The sequence below is a fragment of the Scyliorhinus canicula genome, chromosome 4, assembly GCF_902713615.1.
Source record: "Scyliorhinus canicula chromosome 4, sScyCan1.1, whole genome shotgun sequence".
In the NCBI taxonomy this organism is placed as follows: domain Eukaryota; kingdom Metazoa; phylum Chordata; class Chondrichthyes; order Carcharhiniformes; family Scyliorhinidae; genus Scyliorhinus; species Scyliorhinus canicula.
In genome coordinates, this window is record NC_052149.1 from 79,528,020 (window position 1) to 79,544,728 (window position 16,709).

Consider the following 16,709-nt stretch of genomic DNA (forward strand, 5'->3'; position numbering starts at 1 on the left):
AGGAATAATTATTAGCCTTGCCTAATATCTATCTTGATATTTCACAAAATGATAATTTTAGGTGCAGTCCTCTAAAGTTTGATTTTTTAAAAAAAATCTTCCACAGTTTCAGTGTGATACTCTAAATATATTGTTTGTCTATCTGAACATAGTGGGAAGGTTCCTTTCTTTGTGTGTGATTTGGACCAGTTCACCAGTGACATTTCACCATGGGAAGATCTTACGTCATTGGGGAATACAGTGAGAAATATCTGAAAAAACTGAAGGGAGAAGAACGATTTGGGACAACTGGGATTTTATTAGGACAGGCAAGCAAACTTAACATATTCTATTGACATGTTTAATGTGTTTACCTGGTTTTAAATCTAGAATTTATTGGAAGAAAAAAGAATGAGCTCACATTTATTTTTAAAACAAGATAAACCATTTAAATATATTGTTATTTTAGTATTCCTTTATGATTAAAAATATTGGACCTATAAAAATATGATTGTCATGAATGCCCCACTGTGGGCATCACGGTGGCGCAGTGCTGCCTCATGGCGCCGAAGACCCGGGTTTGATCCTGGTCCCTGGACACTGTACATGTGGAGTTCGCACAATCACCCTGTGTCTGCATGTGTCTCGCACCACGACCCAATGATGTGCAGGGTAGGTGGATTGGTCACGCAAAATTGACCCTTAATTGGAAAAAAATAATTGGGTACTCTAAATTTATTTTTAAAAATGAATGCCCCTCTATGCTTTAGGGAGATGCTTCACAAGTTCTATTTTAAATGCATTGTGCTTGTGCTCAGTCTATATTTGTATGTGTTCCAAATGCTTGAATAAAGGAACTTATCATTTAGACTTTTTAGAATGACTATTTTGGTTTGTTTGTTAATTATTATACTAAACAATACTGTACCTGAATGCTTCATTATTTGCAAAAAAAAATAGTCCGTGGCAGCCATGTCTTGCAGCTGTCTTGTGTCCAACCATTTTGTCAATAGAGGATGGAAAGAGAATTGGAAGCATTACAGTTCACCCTTTCATTGGAAATATTTCAAAAAAACTTTCCAAAAAACACTTCCCAATATATTATGTTGAATGTTATAAAATACTGTAAAATATTTTAATATTCATGATTGCTAATCTTTGACCAAAAATGTGACGGTAAGAACTGTGCCTGATGTGAGTAAACAATGACCCTATTTTCTCACTCTAAAGTGAATTTCAATTGAGAACTCGAGGGCATAGGAGCTTTCTCTGAGTGGGGGGGAAATCACTTTCTATTCATGGTTACTTAAATAGGACATTTCAGAATTTCTGTGCTTTCATTTGTAAATTAATAAACAATTGTAAACAGTGACCAGATTTAATTCTCATGGGTGATAACCCCATTCTTTTTCAGATTACATCAGCGAAAACTTATATAATATTTGCAGCTCGAACTCCACTTAAAGATCATGCTGAACTTCCACCAGAAAATCCAGATGAAATGAATGCAAGTGACATTGACTGGGTGTCTGAGCATGCACGACAGGTCAGTGCTACATTAAAGTAATAGCTTCTTACATTTCATATGTAAACTGTAGTGATCCTCGCCTGAGTGTGTACAGAAGGGGCTGATGGGAAATGGAAGTACCACCAGGGGGCAGCGCGGGGACATATAAGAAGGACGCCGAAGGCCCGCCTCGCCCACTTGGACTGGAGAGTCAAGGAGGCAGGACTGGCCGGAAGTTTGAGCTCAGGGCTGCAAGTCTTTGGGCCTAGTTGCAGAGCATAGAAAAGCAGTATATTCACACGTGCAATTCTGTAAGTAACAGCCAACGAAGTAATTTATTGTGGAGCACAATAAATCAACCTTCAACTTCTGAACGACTTCGAGCATTCTTTCAAGAAACATAACATGGTACAGGAGTGGCTTCTTTGAACAGAAGGAACCAGTGCTACCAGCTAAAGCAACAGGCAGGCCGCCCGACTGTGGAAGACTTCGCAGCCTCTCGACTCCAGACGACCTTCTGAAACAATGGATCACACGCTACTTCCAGGGACAATAAGAACTACAGGTAATTTAAATTACAACTGGAAAATGTTTAAACAGCAGGTTGAGATATACTTGTCAGCTCAGGACTTACATGCAGCCACCGATGACAGAAAAATTGGACTTTTGCTCAGATCGGCTGGCCAGCAGGCGGTAGACATTTATAACTCTTTCACATATGCTGATACTGAAGATAAAACCAAGTATCAAGTGATAGTCGCAAAATTTGATGAACACTAAATCTCAATCCAATGAAATCATTGAAAGATTCACCCTGCGTAACAGATTCCAAAAAAACGGGGAGACTATCTCCCACTTTGTAACAGATCTACGCTTGCTAGCACAAGGCTGCAACTACGGTGATTTAACAAACTCACTCATCAGAGATCAATAATCTATGGTCTTGCCGACGGAAATCTAAAAGAATCACTAATACTGCAAAACGATTTAACACTTAAAATCAACATAGATAAATGCTTACTACAGGAGCAGAAAAAGCAGCAGTTACTGGAGCTATTTGACAGACATTCATTGAAAAATACTCACCAGGAGGCAGATATAAAAATGGTGACCTCTCCTCACAGGCCGCCTCTTCCGCTCTCCGGCCCGTCTGCGCATGCGCGTCATCCCGAAAGACGCGATCCCGGAAGTGATCAGTACGCGCATGCGCACTTCTCGCAATACCGGCCCCGGACTGAAAATCGCACTGCGCATGCGCGAACGCAACATACGCATGACTTCATGACGTGTCATTATTGTGGCTCCGCCCATTTAAAAGGGCAATGTCCTGCTCAAGGAAAAAGGTGCAGAAAATGCTCAAAAATGAATCACTTCGCCTCCCAATGTCAGTCCACAGCCAAATATCACTCAACAATGCAAAGGCATGGAAACCTGAAGGTACGCACAGTTGATGTAATGGACACTCTGGCACCCGAAGACAATTTCTCCGACCACGAAGAATTCAACTCCTGGGAGAACACGTACAGCATTGGAATTAAAAACGCCACAGCGGAACCACAGGAGCTGACGACAAAACCTCGACACGTGCATGCCATCGACTCCGCAAGCGAATGGAGTGCTACGGTGCAAGTCAATGACTTCCCCATCACGTTCAAGCTGGACACGGGAGCCTCCGCAAACTTGATGACGAGCAAAGATCTCGCATCCGTCCCAGGGACGCACGAGATGTTACCTGCTGCATGCAAGCTAACTGACTACAACGGAAACCAGATCACCTCAAAGGGATCCTGCAACCTACAAGTTGCCAACAAAACAGTCACAACAGGACTATGATTTGAAATTGTAGATGACAAAAGATCCTCACTGCTAGGTGCTCAAACCTGCAAGGATTTGCGGCTAATTCAAAGGACTTCATGCACGCGGCTGAATCATCTCGCATTGCCGATGTCATACAGCTGCTACTCAGCGGGTACCCCGACGTCTTCTCGGGCATGGGTACGCTACCCTACAAATACAAAATCCTGCTCAAAGAGACTGCCATGCCGGTCGTTCATGCCCCACGGAGGGTACCGGCTCCATTGCGGGACAAGCTAAAAGCTGAACTTCAACGTCTCCAAACTCAAGGCACCATCTCACGAGTCACACAGCTGACTGACTGGGTCAGCTCGCTGGTGTGTGTTAAGAAGCCGTCTGGTGAACTCCGGATCTGTTTAGATCCCAAAGACTTGAATAAGAACATTCGCAGGGAACACTACCCTATCCCCAAGCGAGAGGAGATAATGAGCAAAATGGCACAAGCTCGCATATTTACCAAGCTTGATGCCTCACAGGGTTTCTGGCAAATGCAGCTCGATGAGTCCAGCCGCCTGCTGTGCACCTTCAACACGCCGTTTGACAGGTACTGTTATAATCGGATGCCCTTCGGCATTATACCTGCATCTGAAATATTTCACAAAATAATGGAGCAGGTGATAGAAGACATTGAAGGCGTCCGTGTCTATGTGGATGACATCATAATATGGTCAACGACAGAGGAAGACCATATTGCGAGGGTGAAGCAAGTCTTCCAGCGGATCCACCACTTTGGACTGAAGCTCAACAGCAAACGGGATTATTATTTAAACGATAAAATATTAAAGCATGCCGCTGTTCAGAGAGACTTGGGTGTGCTAGTGCATGAGTCACAGAAGGTTGGTTTACAAGTGCAACAGGTGATTAAGAAGGCAAATGGAATTTTGTCCTTCATTGCTAGAGGGATGGAGTTTAAGACTAGGGAGGTTATGTTGCAATTGTATACGGTGTTAGTGCGGCCACACCTGGAGTATTGTGTTCAGTTTTGGTCTCCTTACTTGAGAAAGGACGTACTGGCGCTGGAGGGCGTGCAGAGGAGATTCACTAGGTTAATCCCAGAGCTGAAGGGGTTGGATTATGAGGAGAGGTTGAGTAGACTGGGACTGTACTCGTTGGAATTTAGAAGGATGAGGGGGGATCTTATAGAAACATTTAAAATTATGAAGGGAATAGATAGGATAGATGCGGGCAGGTTGTTTCCACTGGCGGGTGACAGCAGAACTAGGGGACATAGCCTCAAAATAAGGGGAAGTAGATTTAGGACTGAGTTTAGGAGGAACATCTTCACCCAAAGGGTTGTGAATCTATGGAATTCCTTGCCCAGTGAAGCAGTTGAGGCTCCTTCATTGCATGTTTTTAAGGTAAAGATAGATAGTTTTTTGAAGAATAAAGGGATTAAGGGTTATGGTGTTCGGGCCGGAAAGTGGAGCTGAATCCACAAAAGATCAGCCATGATCTAATTGAATGGCGGAGCAGGCTCGAGGGGCCAGATGGCCTACTCCTAGTTCTTATGTTCTTATGTTAAGCCAAGTGCACCTTTGCACAGTCCTCTCTGACCTTCCTGGGCGACACAATATCAGAGCACGGGGTGAAGCCGGACACTGAGAAGATCGCCGCAATTCAGAGCATGCAGAGACCACAGGACAAGAAAGCGGTGCTAAGATTCCTGGGATTCATCAACTTCCTCGGCAAATTCATACCGAACCTAGCAGCACGGACAACGGCGTTAAGGAAAGTGACAAGGAAGGACACGGAGTTTGCCTGGACCCAAGATCACCAAGATGAATGGGATGATCTGAGACACCAATTGATGGCAGCTCCAACGCTCGCATTTTTTGATCCAGCAAAACCTACAAAGATCTCCACTGACGCCAGTCAACATGGAATTGGTGCTGTGCTACTGCAACAAAATGACCAGTCGGACTGGGTCCCAGTGGCTTACGCTTCATGAGCGATGACCGAGTGCAGGTATGCACAGATAGAAAAGGAGTGCCTAGGGCTAATCACAGGCGTGACCAAATTCCACCACTATGTGTACGGTCTCCCCATATTTCTCGTGGAAACTGATCATAGGCCGCTGGTCAACATCATCGACAAAGACCTAAATGATATGACACCGCGCCTATAACGCATGATGATGAAGTTGCGGAGGTACGACTTCACGCTGGTCTACACCCCTGGCAAGGACCTTGTGATAGCTGACACATTATCACGAGCCATGGACGCTGACAACCCGCCACTGGCTTCCATCAATGATGCGGAAGCTCATGCACAGTGGTGCAAGGAGACACTCCCGGCAACGGACGATAGGCTGCAGCAAATTCGTCAGGCAACACAGGAGGACGCCACCCTCCTTCAAGTCATACACAACCTTCAGCATGGCTGGCCAAATGGGCGGTGTCCACAGTTCCAAAACGTCAGGACTGAACTATCCGTGGTCGATGGCATTATACTGCGAAATGACAGAATCGTCATCCCAATGGCGCTCCGGGCGGACATCCTCCACAGGATTCACGAGGGGCACCTTGGTGCCGAAAAGTGCAAAAGGAGAGCACGACAATCCGTTTACTGGCCAGGGATAAACGAGGACATAACAAACATGGTGCTCACCTGTGACACGTGTCAAAGACATCGACCGGCACAATGCAAGGAGCCACTGCAGCAGCATGAGATGGCCACGTCACCGTGGGACAAAGTTGGCATTGACTTGTTCCACGCCATGGGCCGCAACTATGTTCTGCTCATCGACTACTACTCCAACTTTCCGGAAGTACTGAAACTCCCGGATCTCACAGCGGCATTAGTCATCAAGGCCTGCAAAGAAACTTTCTCCAGGCATGGCATCCCACGGACGGTCATGTCCGACAATGGTCCTTGTTTTGCCAGCTGGGAGTGGACGGACTTCGCCAAGAACTACAACTTCAAGCATATAACGTCGAGTCCACACTTTCCGCAATCGAATGGCAAGGTGGAGAAAGGTGTCAACATAATCAAACAACTCATCAGCAAAGCTGCGGACTCAAAATCTGACATACACTTGGCCTCTTGTCATACCGATCGTCACCTTTGAGCTCTGGACTATCACCAGCTCAAATGCTCTTCAACAGAGATGTGCGGACAACGTTACCGGCACTACAATTCACCAATCCCGATCACTCGCCTGTCCTGGATAAGATGCGTCACCAACGTCAAGTGCAAAAGCAACACTATGACCAGCAGACAAAAGTACTGCATCCGTTGGCAATTAACGATACGGTGAGGTTGCGACACCCGGCTGGGGGCTGGTCTAAAATGGCGACGGTCCTCCGCCAAATATCGCCACGATCCTACATCGTGCAGTCTGACGATGGAACAATGTTTCGACAAAATCGCCAAGACCTTCTAAAAGTTACACCTCGTCAACGGGTATTTCCAACACTAGATCTGCAGGACGCACTAGATCTGCAGGACGCTGTCATGCAATATCCTGGAACTCCAGCAGCAGGTGTCCAAATGGACATAAAAGACCCTGGATCTCCATGCCCGCTCAGGAGGTCTACCCGGATCAGACGTGCACCCAATCGTCTGAACCTATGAACATGGACTGACAATTGCATTGCCCTGCCTTGTCTTTTGTATATAAACCTAACTGTTTAAATTTGTGTTTAGTTACAGCTCTGCAACTACAAAAAAAAAAGTGAAAAAGGGGGATGTAGTGATCCTCGCCTGAGTATGTACAGAAGGGGCTGATGGGACATGGAAGTACCACCAGGGGGCAGCGCGGGGACATATAAGAAGGACGCCGAAGGCCCGCCCTCGCCCACTTGGACTGGAGAGTCAAGGAGGCAGGACTGGCCAGAAGTTTGAGCTCAAGTCTTTGGGCCTAGTTGCAGAGCATAGAAAAGCAGTATATTCACAAGTGCAATTCTGTAAGTAACAGCCAACGAAGTAATTTATTGTGGAGCACAATAAACCATCCTTCAACTTCTGAACGACTTCGAGCATTCTTTCAAGAAACATAACATAAACTAGTTTTTCTATATTGTTGCACTGGGCTAGTCAGGATAAAGTGCTATCTGGGGCGGCACGGTGGTGCAGTGGTTAGCACTGCTGTCTCACGGCGTCACCCCACCCAACTTCACTGAGCCCTCAAATGGAAGAATAGGCAGTGGAAATCACTGGAGGGAGAGTAGGACTGGGAAAGGAGAGTGGGGTAAGATATTAGGGAGAAACTACTTCAGGTTTGAAAGAGGTTTAGTAAAGTACCTCAGTAAAGTACCTTACTAAAAATAAAAAATTTTTTTTTAAGAGTACCCAATTCATTTTTTTCCAATTAAGGGGCAATTTATTGTGGCCAGTCCACCTACCCTGCATATCTTTGGGTTGTGGGGGCGAAACCCATGCAAACACGGGGAGAATGTGCAAACGTCACACAGACAGTGACCCAGAGCCGGGATCGAACCTGGGACCTCAGCGCTGTGAGGCAGCAGAGCTAACCCACTGCGCCACCATGCTGCCCAAGTGTGAGGTACTTTTAAAAGGCAACGGAATGTCAAATGAACCTGTGCAGTGAGATAATCTTTATTGTCACAAGTAGGCTTGCATTAACACTGCAATGAAGTTACTGTGAAAATCCTCTAGTCGCCACATTCCGGCGCCTGTTCGGGTACACTGAGGGATGATTCAGAATGTCCAATTCATCTAACAAGCACGTCTTTTGGGACTTGTGGGTGGAAACCAGAGCATCCGGAGGAAACCCATGCAGACACGGGGAGAACATGCCGACTCCGCATAGACAGTGAGTCAAGCCAGGAATTGATCCTGGGACCCTGGCGCTGTGAAGCAGCAGTGCGAACCACTGTGCTACTGTGCCGCTCAGATGATATGTGGAATGTATACATTGGGGGTAGTTGGCCAAAATCAAGAAAAATACCATCCTAGTACAGAGGAGCTGATGAAAACTGTACTTTCTCATTTTGTGTCTCCCAGATTAAACGGGTGTTAGCACCTTGTATTGGAAGATCCGCGTTGTCCCTGAGAGGTGACATGGGTGTCAAGAAATCCTATTTTCCTCGTAATTAATATCAGTATTGAATAGTCCTAGGATGGGTTATGGACGACAGTGACAAATCAGCAAGAAGAAAGATCACATCATTATTTATATCAGGGAATGACAATAACTGACAACTAATCCAAAGCAGGTGGAGAGCAAAAATCAGCTTATGAAAGTGTACTGACAGTGGGCAATGTGGGCCTCTAATGGCCGTAGATAGAATTGAGAAGAGATAATCATAGACTCACAATAAGCTGGCTGTGCTATTTGATATGCATTGATGTTATATATTGGTTGTAAAGACCAATGTTAATTTTTTAAGCTAAGCCGAGCATGAAACTTGAGGATAATAGATCCAGTGGTGTGGGTAACAAAAGAGGGTTTAGGAGGGGAACAAAATAAAAAATGGCAGGGGGGAGCTGTGGGAGAGGAGTGGAGAGAGAAAAGAAGGAGGGGTTTAAGGGGAGGGGGAAGGGAGAGGAGCAGGATGAGAAGGGGGTGGGGGGCAGACCACCTACCCCAGCATCGGGAAACCCTGACAACCAGGACCACTCAGAGAAAAGGAGGTAGGGCTACCATAAGGCCACTTAGCATTTGCTGCACATTGGGCCTGCACATTTAACCACAGTACTGAGACCTGCCGTTTTTATCATCACCACAAGTAGCTCGGGAGAAAACCAAGAACAAAGTAAGGTAAACAGTGGAAGTCAAACCTCCAGGGTCTCTGAGAAGGAAGAAAAAGCAAGAACTACCAGAACTAATTGGATAACAGAACTACCCGAGTTACTGCCCGAGGCATTCCAAAATAGATGAGAGCATACCAACTGAACCACAGGCGGACCTCACTCCTACTCCAGGAAAAGAAAATAAAGGAGAACTCTTTGGTACAAAGTTCATTCCATACCAGAAGCATTGCTCACCCGGGTGTCGGAGCCAGCCATACCGGGATCCCCCTATGGTGCCCTGAGAGAAAGCACCACTGTTCCTTGGGGACAGCAGGACACCAACCATGGTGCCGGGCCTGGCCTAGCCCAGCACCGTCAAAAAAGGAAATTCAGGAGAACCTAATCTCAGGAATCTTCATGCAGCCCCAACTCTTTGCATCCCATCAAGGTTGCACCAGCGCAGTCCAGTTCTAATCAGGCTACGGCACTCTCCAACAATCCGCCCATGCGTCCAATAAGAAAGGACATATCCACAAACGAATAATCTTTATTGTCACAAGTAGGCTTACATTAACACTACAATGAAGTTACTGTGAAAAGCCCCTAGTCGCCACATTCTGGCGCCTGTTCGGGTACACAGAAGGAGAATTCAGAATGTCCAAATTACCTAAAAGCACGTCTGTCCGGACTTGTGGGAGGAAACTGAAGCATCAGGAAGAAACCCACGCAGACACGGTGAGAACGTGCAGACTCCGCACAGACAATGACCCAAGCCGGGAATCGAACCTGAATCCTGGAGCTGTGAAACAACAGTGCTAACCACTGTGCTATCATGCTGCCCACTACCGTCATATAAAGGATACTCAAAGCCACCCTTGTCCTCAGTGAAGTTCCAACAGCAACAAACACAGCCAGAGAGGAAGACTCATACCCCAAGGGAAGAGTCAGATATAACCCAATTCTTGTCAGGATCACACGCAGTCTGCCTGGGCCTAAAACGAAAAAGGCACGGATACTCTGAATCTAAATTAAAACAAAAAGTAAAAAGATCCCAAAACTGGTTAGCTCTAACTGGGGGGAACCTTTCTAATCACAGCGAGAACAAACTAACCCTACCAACTCCACCCCTCACCCCATTCCGCCTCTGCTCATCTTTGTTCTAAGAGAGACGGGGAGAGACAACAAAAATCACCCACTCCCTTCATCACAAGGATAGACAGCCAATATAAGGCATAAATACATTTTGGTAAAAGAATGAAGACTAAGCACAAATGCTGTATTCAACGTTAAGGTTAACATGATATGAACTCTGAGGACGATCTGTTGCTTTACATGTCGGGCCCATTGGAAAATATTGGAGGGGCCATGGACATTTTGGTGCAATTCGCTTGGTTCTCTGGGTATAAGTTAAACATGGGGAAGAAAGAGGTCTTTCCGATCCAGGCGAGGGGGCAGGAGAGGAAGATGGGCGAGCATCCAGGTGGCGTGGGGATGGGAACAGCTACATAAATTGAATCTGGCTGGTGGAGTAGATGAAGGGGGGTTTTAAGAGATGGAACATGCTCCCGCTGTCGTTGGCGGGGCAGTTGCAGTCCGTGAAGGTGACGGTACTCCCGAGGTTTCTATTTGTGTTCCAGAACCTTCCGATATTTATTCCAAAGGCCTTCTTCAGGAAGATTAGTACATTGATCTTGGAGTTTGTGTGGGCGGGGAAAGCCCCAGGGGTGAAGAAGGTGCTGCTAGAGCGGGGACATGGGAGGGGGGGCCTCTTGTAAGGACATTAGCTTGGGGGCATTATTGACGGTGCCTCTGCTGTTCTCGCCGGCCAGGCACTCCACAAGTCTGATGGTGGTGGCGGCCTTGTGTGTGTGGGGGCAGTGGCGGCAGCACCTGAGCCTGGAGAGTGCCTCGGTTTGAGCTCTGATTTGCAGGAATCAAATCCGGAGGGGGCTGGACGCGAGGTTTCGGGGGTGGCAGGGGGCGGGGATTTTGCGGTACGGAGACCTATTTGTGGGGGGCAGCTTTACGAACTTGCAGGGCTGGTAGAGGAGTACGAGCTGCCCAGCGGGAATGGGTTCCGGTACTTACAGGTGTAAAACTATGAAGAAACGGGTGCTGTCCTTTCCTGACCTGCCATCCCCGGGGTTGCAGGACAAGGTGGTGTTGAAAATGGGTTGGTGAGGGCGGGGTGTCAGGGTTTTATAAGAAATTAATGGACTGGGAGGATTCCCCGAAAGGAGAAGTTAAGTGGAAGTGAGAGGAAGAGCTGGGGAGTGTAGAAGGCTGGGTTATGGGAAGAAGCGTTGAGGAGGGTGAATGTGTCCTCTTTGTGCGCTAGGCTTAGTCTCATTCAATTTAAAGTAGTCCAGGATGAGTAGGTTTTTGAGGGGGTGGAGGATAGGTGTGGGTGGCGCGCGGAGGGGCCCGTGAACCAGTCCACATGTTTTGTGCCTGTCCGAAGCTGGAGGGATTTTGGCGGGGGTTCGCAGGCGTGATGTCTGCGGTGCTGAGGGTGAAGGTGGTTCCAAGTCCAGAAGTGGCGATGTTTGGAGTGTCGGAAGACCTGGGAGTCTAGGGGGCAAGAGAGGCTGGCGTTTTGGCCTTTGCCTCTCTGGTAGCCCGGAGACAGATTCTGTTGGAATGGAGGGACTCAATGGTTAATTATTTGTGAATTCCTGTTTGTTCTTCTTCGTTTCGGTTGTGTTTGATATGTATATACATAAATGCCTTAATAAAACCATTAAAAAAACAATTATATGAATTTGTTACATCAGGATAATCAACGGTACAGGTCATCATACCCACATTATTCACTTCCCTGTAAACGGAAAATATTCACAACTTTGAACAGACAACAACGTGGTCAACAGGGAGCGATGTCCAGGATAATAACCAAGATGCAGAAATGTAAGGCAGTCCTCAGGATAAATACATCTTTACTGGCGCACGAAGAAAGTTAAAATCAAGGATGAGGCAGGATCAAGATCAACGAGCACTCTTCAGGATCTGTCGAGGATTCCAAAGATCAAAGCATGACACACCATGATTTCCACAAAGCTCTGACAAAGAGTCATCCAGGCTTGAAGTGTTAACTCTGTTCTCTCTCCATAGAAGCTATCAAACCTGACGAGATTTTCCAGTATTTTCTGTTTTGATTACTTCCACCATGTGGTCTCACGAGAGCCTAGGCGGTCAATAACCTAGGCTCCGGGTGGTTCAGCCACTTCCAACCCCTCATTACTGACCTCTGGAATAGGACAACATAGGACCAGTGGTTGGAAGGCCACACCAACCCCAGGCCTCAAAAACCGAATTAGATGTGTTCCATCAAATTTAAGTTGTCCAGCTTCCAGATCGAGGTTCCCGAAACATTGCACCCAATTCTCAAATTCAGCTGGGAACTTTTCTGCTGCTTCACCTTGGGGACCGGGCTCAACAGCACTCCTCTCCTGCTCACTCTCCCAATCCCTTCAGGATGGACGACAGGCCATGCAGCAGGAACTCTACCATATGGAGACAGGCTCCCACCTGGGACAGGTCTCTATTACAAGAACCTCCTCGTGCATTTCTAATGCCTCCATAAAAACACACTGGAACTCCTGGGATTGGGTCTTGGAAACTATACCTCAGAGCTGAGATTTCCAGCCAGAACAGCATCTTTGTTGGCTGCCATCATCCGTTGATGCACACCGTCGAGGAGCCTGCTCAAATGCAACACTGCCACCCCAACCCCTTCTAGCTACCACAAAGTGTATATACTACATAAGCCAAGAAAAGAAAAACATAAATGTGCACAAGGATGAAACGATGGATTGAAAGATGAGCAGAGCCAGAGCTCTCGAAAAAGCAACCCCTTCTGCCAGCTTTCTGTTTTTAAGATGCAAATCTGTACAGTGCCCACTGATAAGCTTTATGATATGTGTTGCGTGTTTAATTAAGCAAAATAAAACGTGGCAGCACCGCGCAAGATGCAATTGCATTTGATCCAGAGACGGGAGACAATGGGCTGGATTTTTCTGCCCTGCAATGGAGAAATCCATTAACCCGTCCAATGTAAAAATAAAGCCTAACTTCCAAGCCCAATTAATTCATTCTTCATTAATTAATTTGCCTATAATCCATTGCTTGATTCAACAGTTTATGTATCAATGATCAGCCACGATATGATTAAAGCCAAAACAGGATTGAGATGTCCAACTCCTGTCCCTGTGTTCCAGACGGGATTGGTTTTGAGAAATGTTGGGAATACTTTACGACTCACACACATGCAAACGGTTTCTGTTTTATTTAAAAATTGTAATTTTTACCTGAACAAAGATTTTAAAATGTGTTCCCTAGTTTCCTTCACATCATTCTGAAGGAATATTTAAGCAGAAACTGCTAGTCTTTTTGACTGAAATATAATGATGTATCTTGGGAGGTTAGGCACTGCATAATACAAATACTGCTCACAGCCACTTCTTTGGTCAAAAATAACAAGTTCAAGCTTCGGCTTTTGGGAGAGGCTTAGGCCTTCAACTGAATGCTTTAAGACATTAAAAGGTCAATGGCTGAATTTAATAATACTGCAAATATATTTTTTTCAATTTACTGACAATCTCCGGCTGTAGAAAAAAATAGTGAAACATTTTTCAGAATACATTTGAACTTTTAGTTGGGAGGAACTCGGTGTTCTTACTACAAAATAAAGCAGCTATCACAGGTTTTGCCAGGAAAAATGATACCTTTAATGTTGAAGCACCACCCACAGACGGAATAGGTACTGCAAGGAGCTAATGAATTTTCAGGCAAACATGTACCCTAAGTACCAAATTTAATACATAACAAATTAATCGTCTGCAGTGTTACTGTTATTTGGATTCTATGCTTGTGTACCTGTCTCTCACTAATGATTCTTTTGGTCTTTAATCATTGGCTTCTGCTTCTAATCTTTGCTGTTTTTCTTCCCTTAACCTTATTTCCCTTATCCTCGTTTCATGCCGTCTGTCTTTCTGTCTTTTTCTTCTCCATTGAATATCAGGATTACTACAGTTTAACCATTTTAACAAAACTCCCAAGGCGGACAATTAACTATATTTTAGTTTACGCAATAAATTTCAATCTGGTTCAAATTAGTATATGGGACCCTCATTGTATTCAGGATTTTGGCTTTTATTTTTATTTGCATACTTTGATTAAATGATAAAGCTGTGTAATATAGAATGAGTTTTAATAAATGTATATTTCCCACGCGTACCAGATTGCCAGAATGTTGCCAGGCGGGATATTGGTACTCGGGGTGTTTCTTATCAGACCATCAAAAATGACAAAGGAGGAAGCTCATGATATTTTTCGAAAAGTGAGTATAAAGCCTAAATCATTTTGTTTTGCTATTTTGAATGCTTGCATGTGCTTTGAATATTGCGGGATATAGATGGAGGGGAACTCCAGTATTGCCTGGATATATAAAGAATACTTGTATATTAGTGATATATGTTGTAAAATTCTTCTTTTTGGTGTTTTCTATGTACCACAGAGATGGATTATTTCCAGCAAAAATGACCAAGCTTTAGTCTTTCTCTTGATATTAATCTGCCATTTGACTTTAATGTCATGTGTAGGTGTTGGGCGACACGTTGGCGCAGTGTTTTTTTAAAAATAATTTTTATTCAAATTTTTCAACAACAAATTTTCTCCCAACAATAAAGTAAACAAGGTGTAGAAATAAACAGAAAGAGAAATCCCCCCAATACAAAGCAATAAATTAATAACTTAATAACAATACAAAAATGAAGAAAATATCGAACTCACCGTCGCAAAAACAAACCCCCTTAACGGACCCCAAAACCCCCCCGTGTTGCTGCTGAGATTGACCACCCTCTAACCCTCCGCCAGAAAATTGAGAAAGGGCTGCCACCGCCGGAAGAACCCTTGTACCGACCCCCTCAGGGCAGACTTAACCTTCTCCAGCCTGATGAACCCGGCCATGTCATTGATCCAGGCCTCCGGGCTCGGGGGCTTTGCGTCTCTCCACTGTAAGAGAATCCTTTGCCAGGGTACCAGAGACGCAAAGGCCAGGGTACCGGCCTCTCTCGCCTCCTGCACTCTCGGCTCCGATGCTACCCCAAAAATCGCGAGCCCCCAGCCTGGCTCCACCCTGGAATCGACCACCTTGGACAAAGTCCCCGCCACCCCCTTCCAAAACCCTTCCAACGTCGGACATGCCCAGAACATGTGGGTGTGGTTCGCCGGGCCTCCCGAACACCTCCCACACCTGTCCTCTTCCCCCAAAGAACCGGCTCATCCTGGCCCCAGTCATGTGCGCCCTATGCAGCACCTTCAGCTGAATTAAGCCGAGCCGTGCGCAAGTAGAGGACGAGTTCACCCTCCCCAGGGCGTCCGCCCATGTCCCATCGTCGATCTCTTCCCCTAGCTCCTCCTCCCACTTCGCTTTCAGCTCTTCCACCGAGGCCGCCTCCTCTTCCTGCATCATCTGATAAATTGCCGAGATCCTGCCCTCACTGACCCACGTCCCCGAGAGCACCCTATCCTGCACCCCCCTAGGCGGCAGTAGCGGGAACTCCACCACCTGCCGCTTAACAAACGCCCTAAATTGCATATACCTAAAAGCATTCCCAGGGGGGAGGCCCCACTTCCCCTCCAACTCCTCTAAGGTCACAAACTTCCCATCGAGGAAAAGGTCTCCCATCCGCCTGATGCCTGCCCTATGCCAACTCAAAAACCCACCATCTATTCTCCCTGGTGCAAACCGGTGATTGCCCCGTATCGGGGCCCACACTGAGACCTTCACTTACCCCCTATGCCGCCTCCACTGCTCTCAAATTCTGAGGGACGCCATCACTACCGGACTCGTAGAGTACCTTGCCGGGGGGAGTGGGAGCGGGCTGTCACCAATGCCTCCAAGCTCGTACCCACACAGGACGCCACCTCCAACCTCTTCCATGCGGCACCCTCCCCCTCCATCACCCACCTACGAATCAGTGCCACGTTCGCAGTCCAGTAATACCCACATAAGTTTGGCAACGCCAAGCCGCCTACCTCCTTTCCTCGCTCCAGGAATACCCTCCTCACTCTCGGGGTCTTCCGTGCCCACACAAACCCCAGAATACTCTTGTTAACCCTCTTTAAAAAAAAAAAAAGTCTTCGGAATCAATATGGGGAGACACTGGAAAAGAAACAAAAACCTCGGGAGCACCGTCATCTTAACTGACTGGACCCTACCCGCCAAAGAGAGTGGCAGCGCCTCCCACCTCCTGAACTCCTCCCTCTGTTCCACCAGCCTCAAAAAGTTTCGCCTGGGCAGGGCCCCCCAGCTCTTAGCTATCTGAACCCCAAGAGAGGGCTCCTCTCCGCCCTCTTCAACAGGAGCTCTCTTATCTCCCTCTCCTGGTCCCCCAGGTGCAGCACAAACAGCTCACTCTTCCCTACGTTGAGCTTATAGCCCGAAAAATCCCCAAACTCCCCAATTATCTTCAACACTTCTGGCATCCCCCCCGCCGGATCCGCGATGTACAACAGTAAGTCATCTGTGTACAGCGACAACCAGTCCCCCCCCCCCGCACAATCCCCCTCCAGTTCTTAGAATCCCTCAGCGCCATGACCAAGGGCTCAATCGCTAACGCGAAGAGCAGGGGAGACAAGGGGCCCCCAGCCTCGTCCCCCGGGAAAGCCGAAA

The 16,709-nt window shown here is 46.6% G+C and overlaps 1 protein-coding gene across 12 annotated transcripts in view; it reads left to right on the top strand.

Annotated features, from left to right (window-relative positions):
• odr4 (odr-4 GPCR localization factor homolog) overlaps positions 1–16,709 on the top strand; it is a 171,213-nt gene that overhangs the window by 22,755 nt on the left and 131,749 nt on the right. For all 12 annotated transcript variants that reach the window (XM_038794585.1, XM_038794588.1, XM_038794575.1 and 9 more), the window contains 3 exons: positions 153–308; positions 1,394–1,525; positions 14,274–14,372. In XM_038794585.1, the coding sequence (XP_038650513.1) occupies positions 210–308; positions 1,394–1,525; positions 14,274–14,372 (330 nt within the window). In that variant the 5' untranslated portion in view covers positions 153–209. The remainder of the gene's footprint in view (positions 1–152; positions 309–1,393; positions 1,526–14,273; positions 14,373–16,709) is intronic.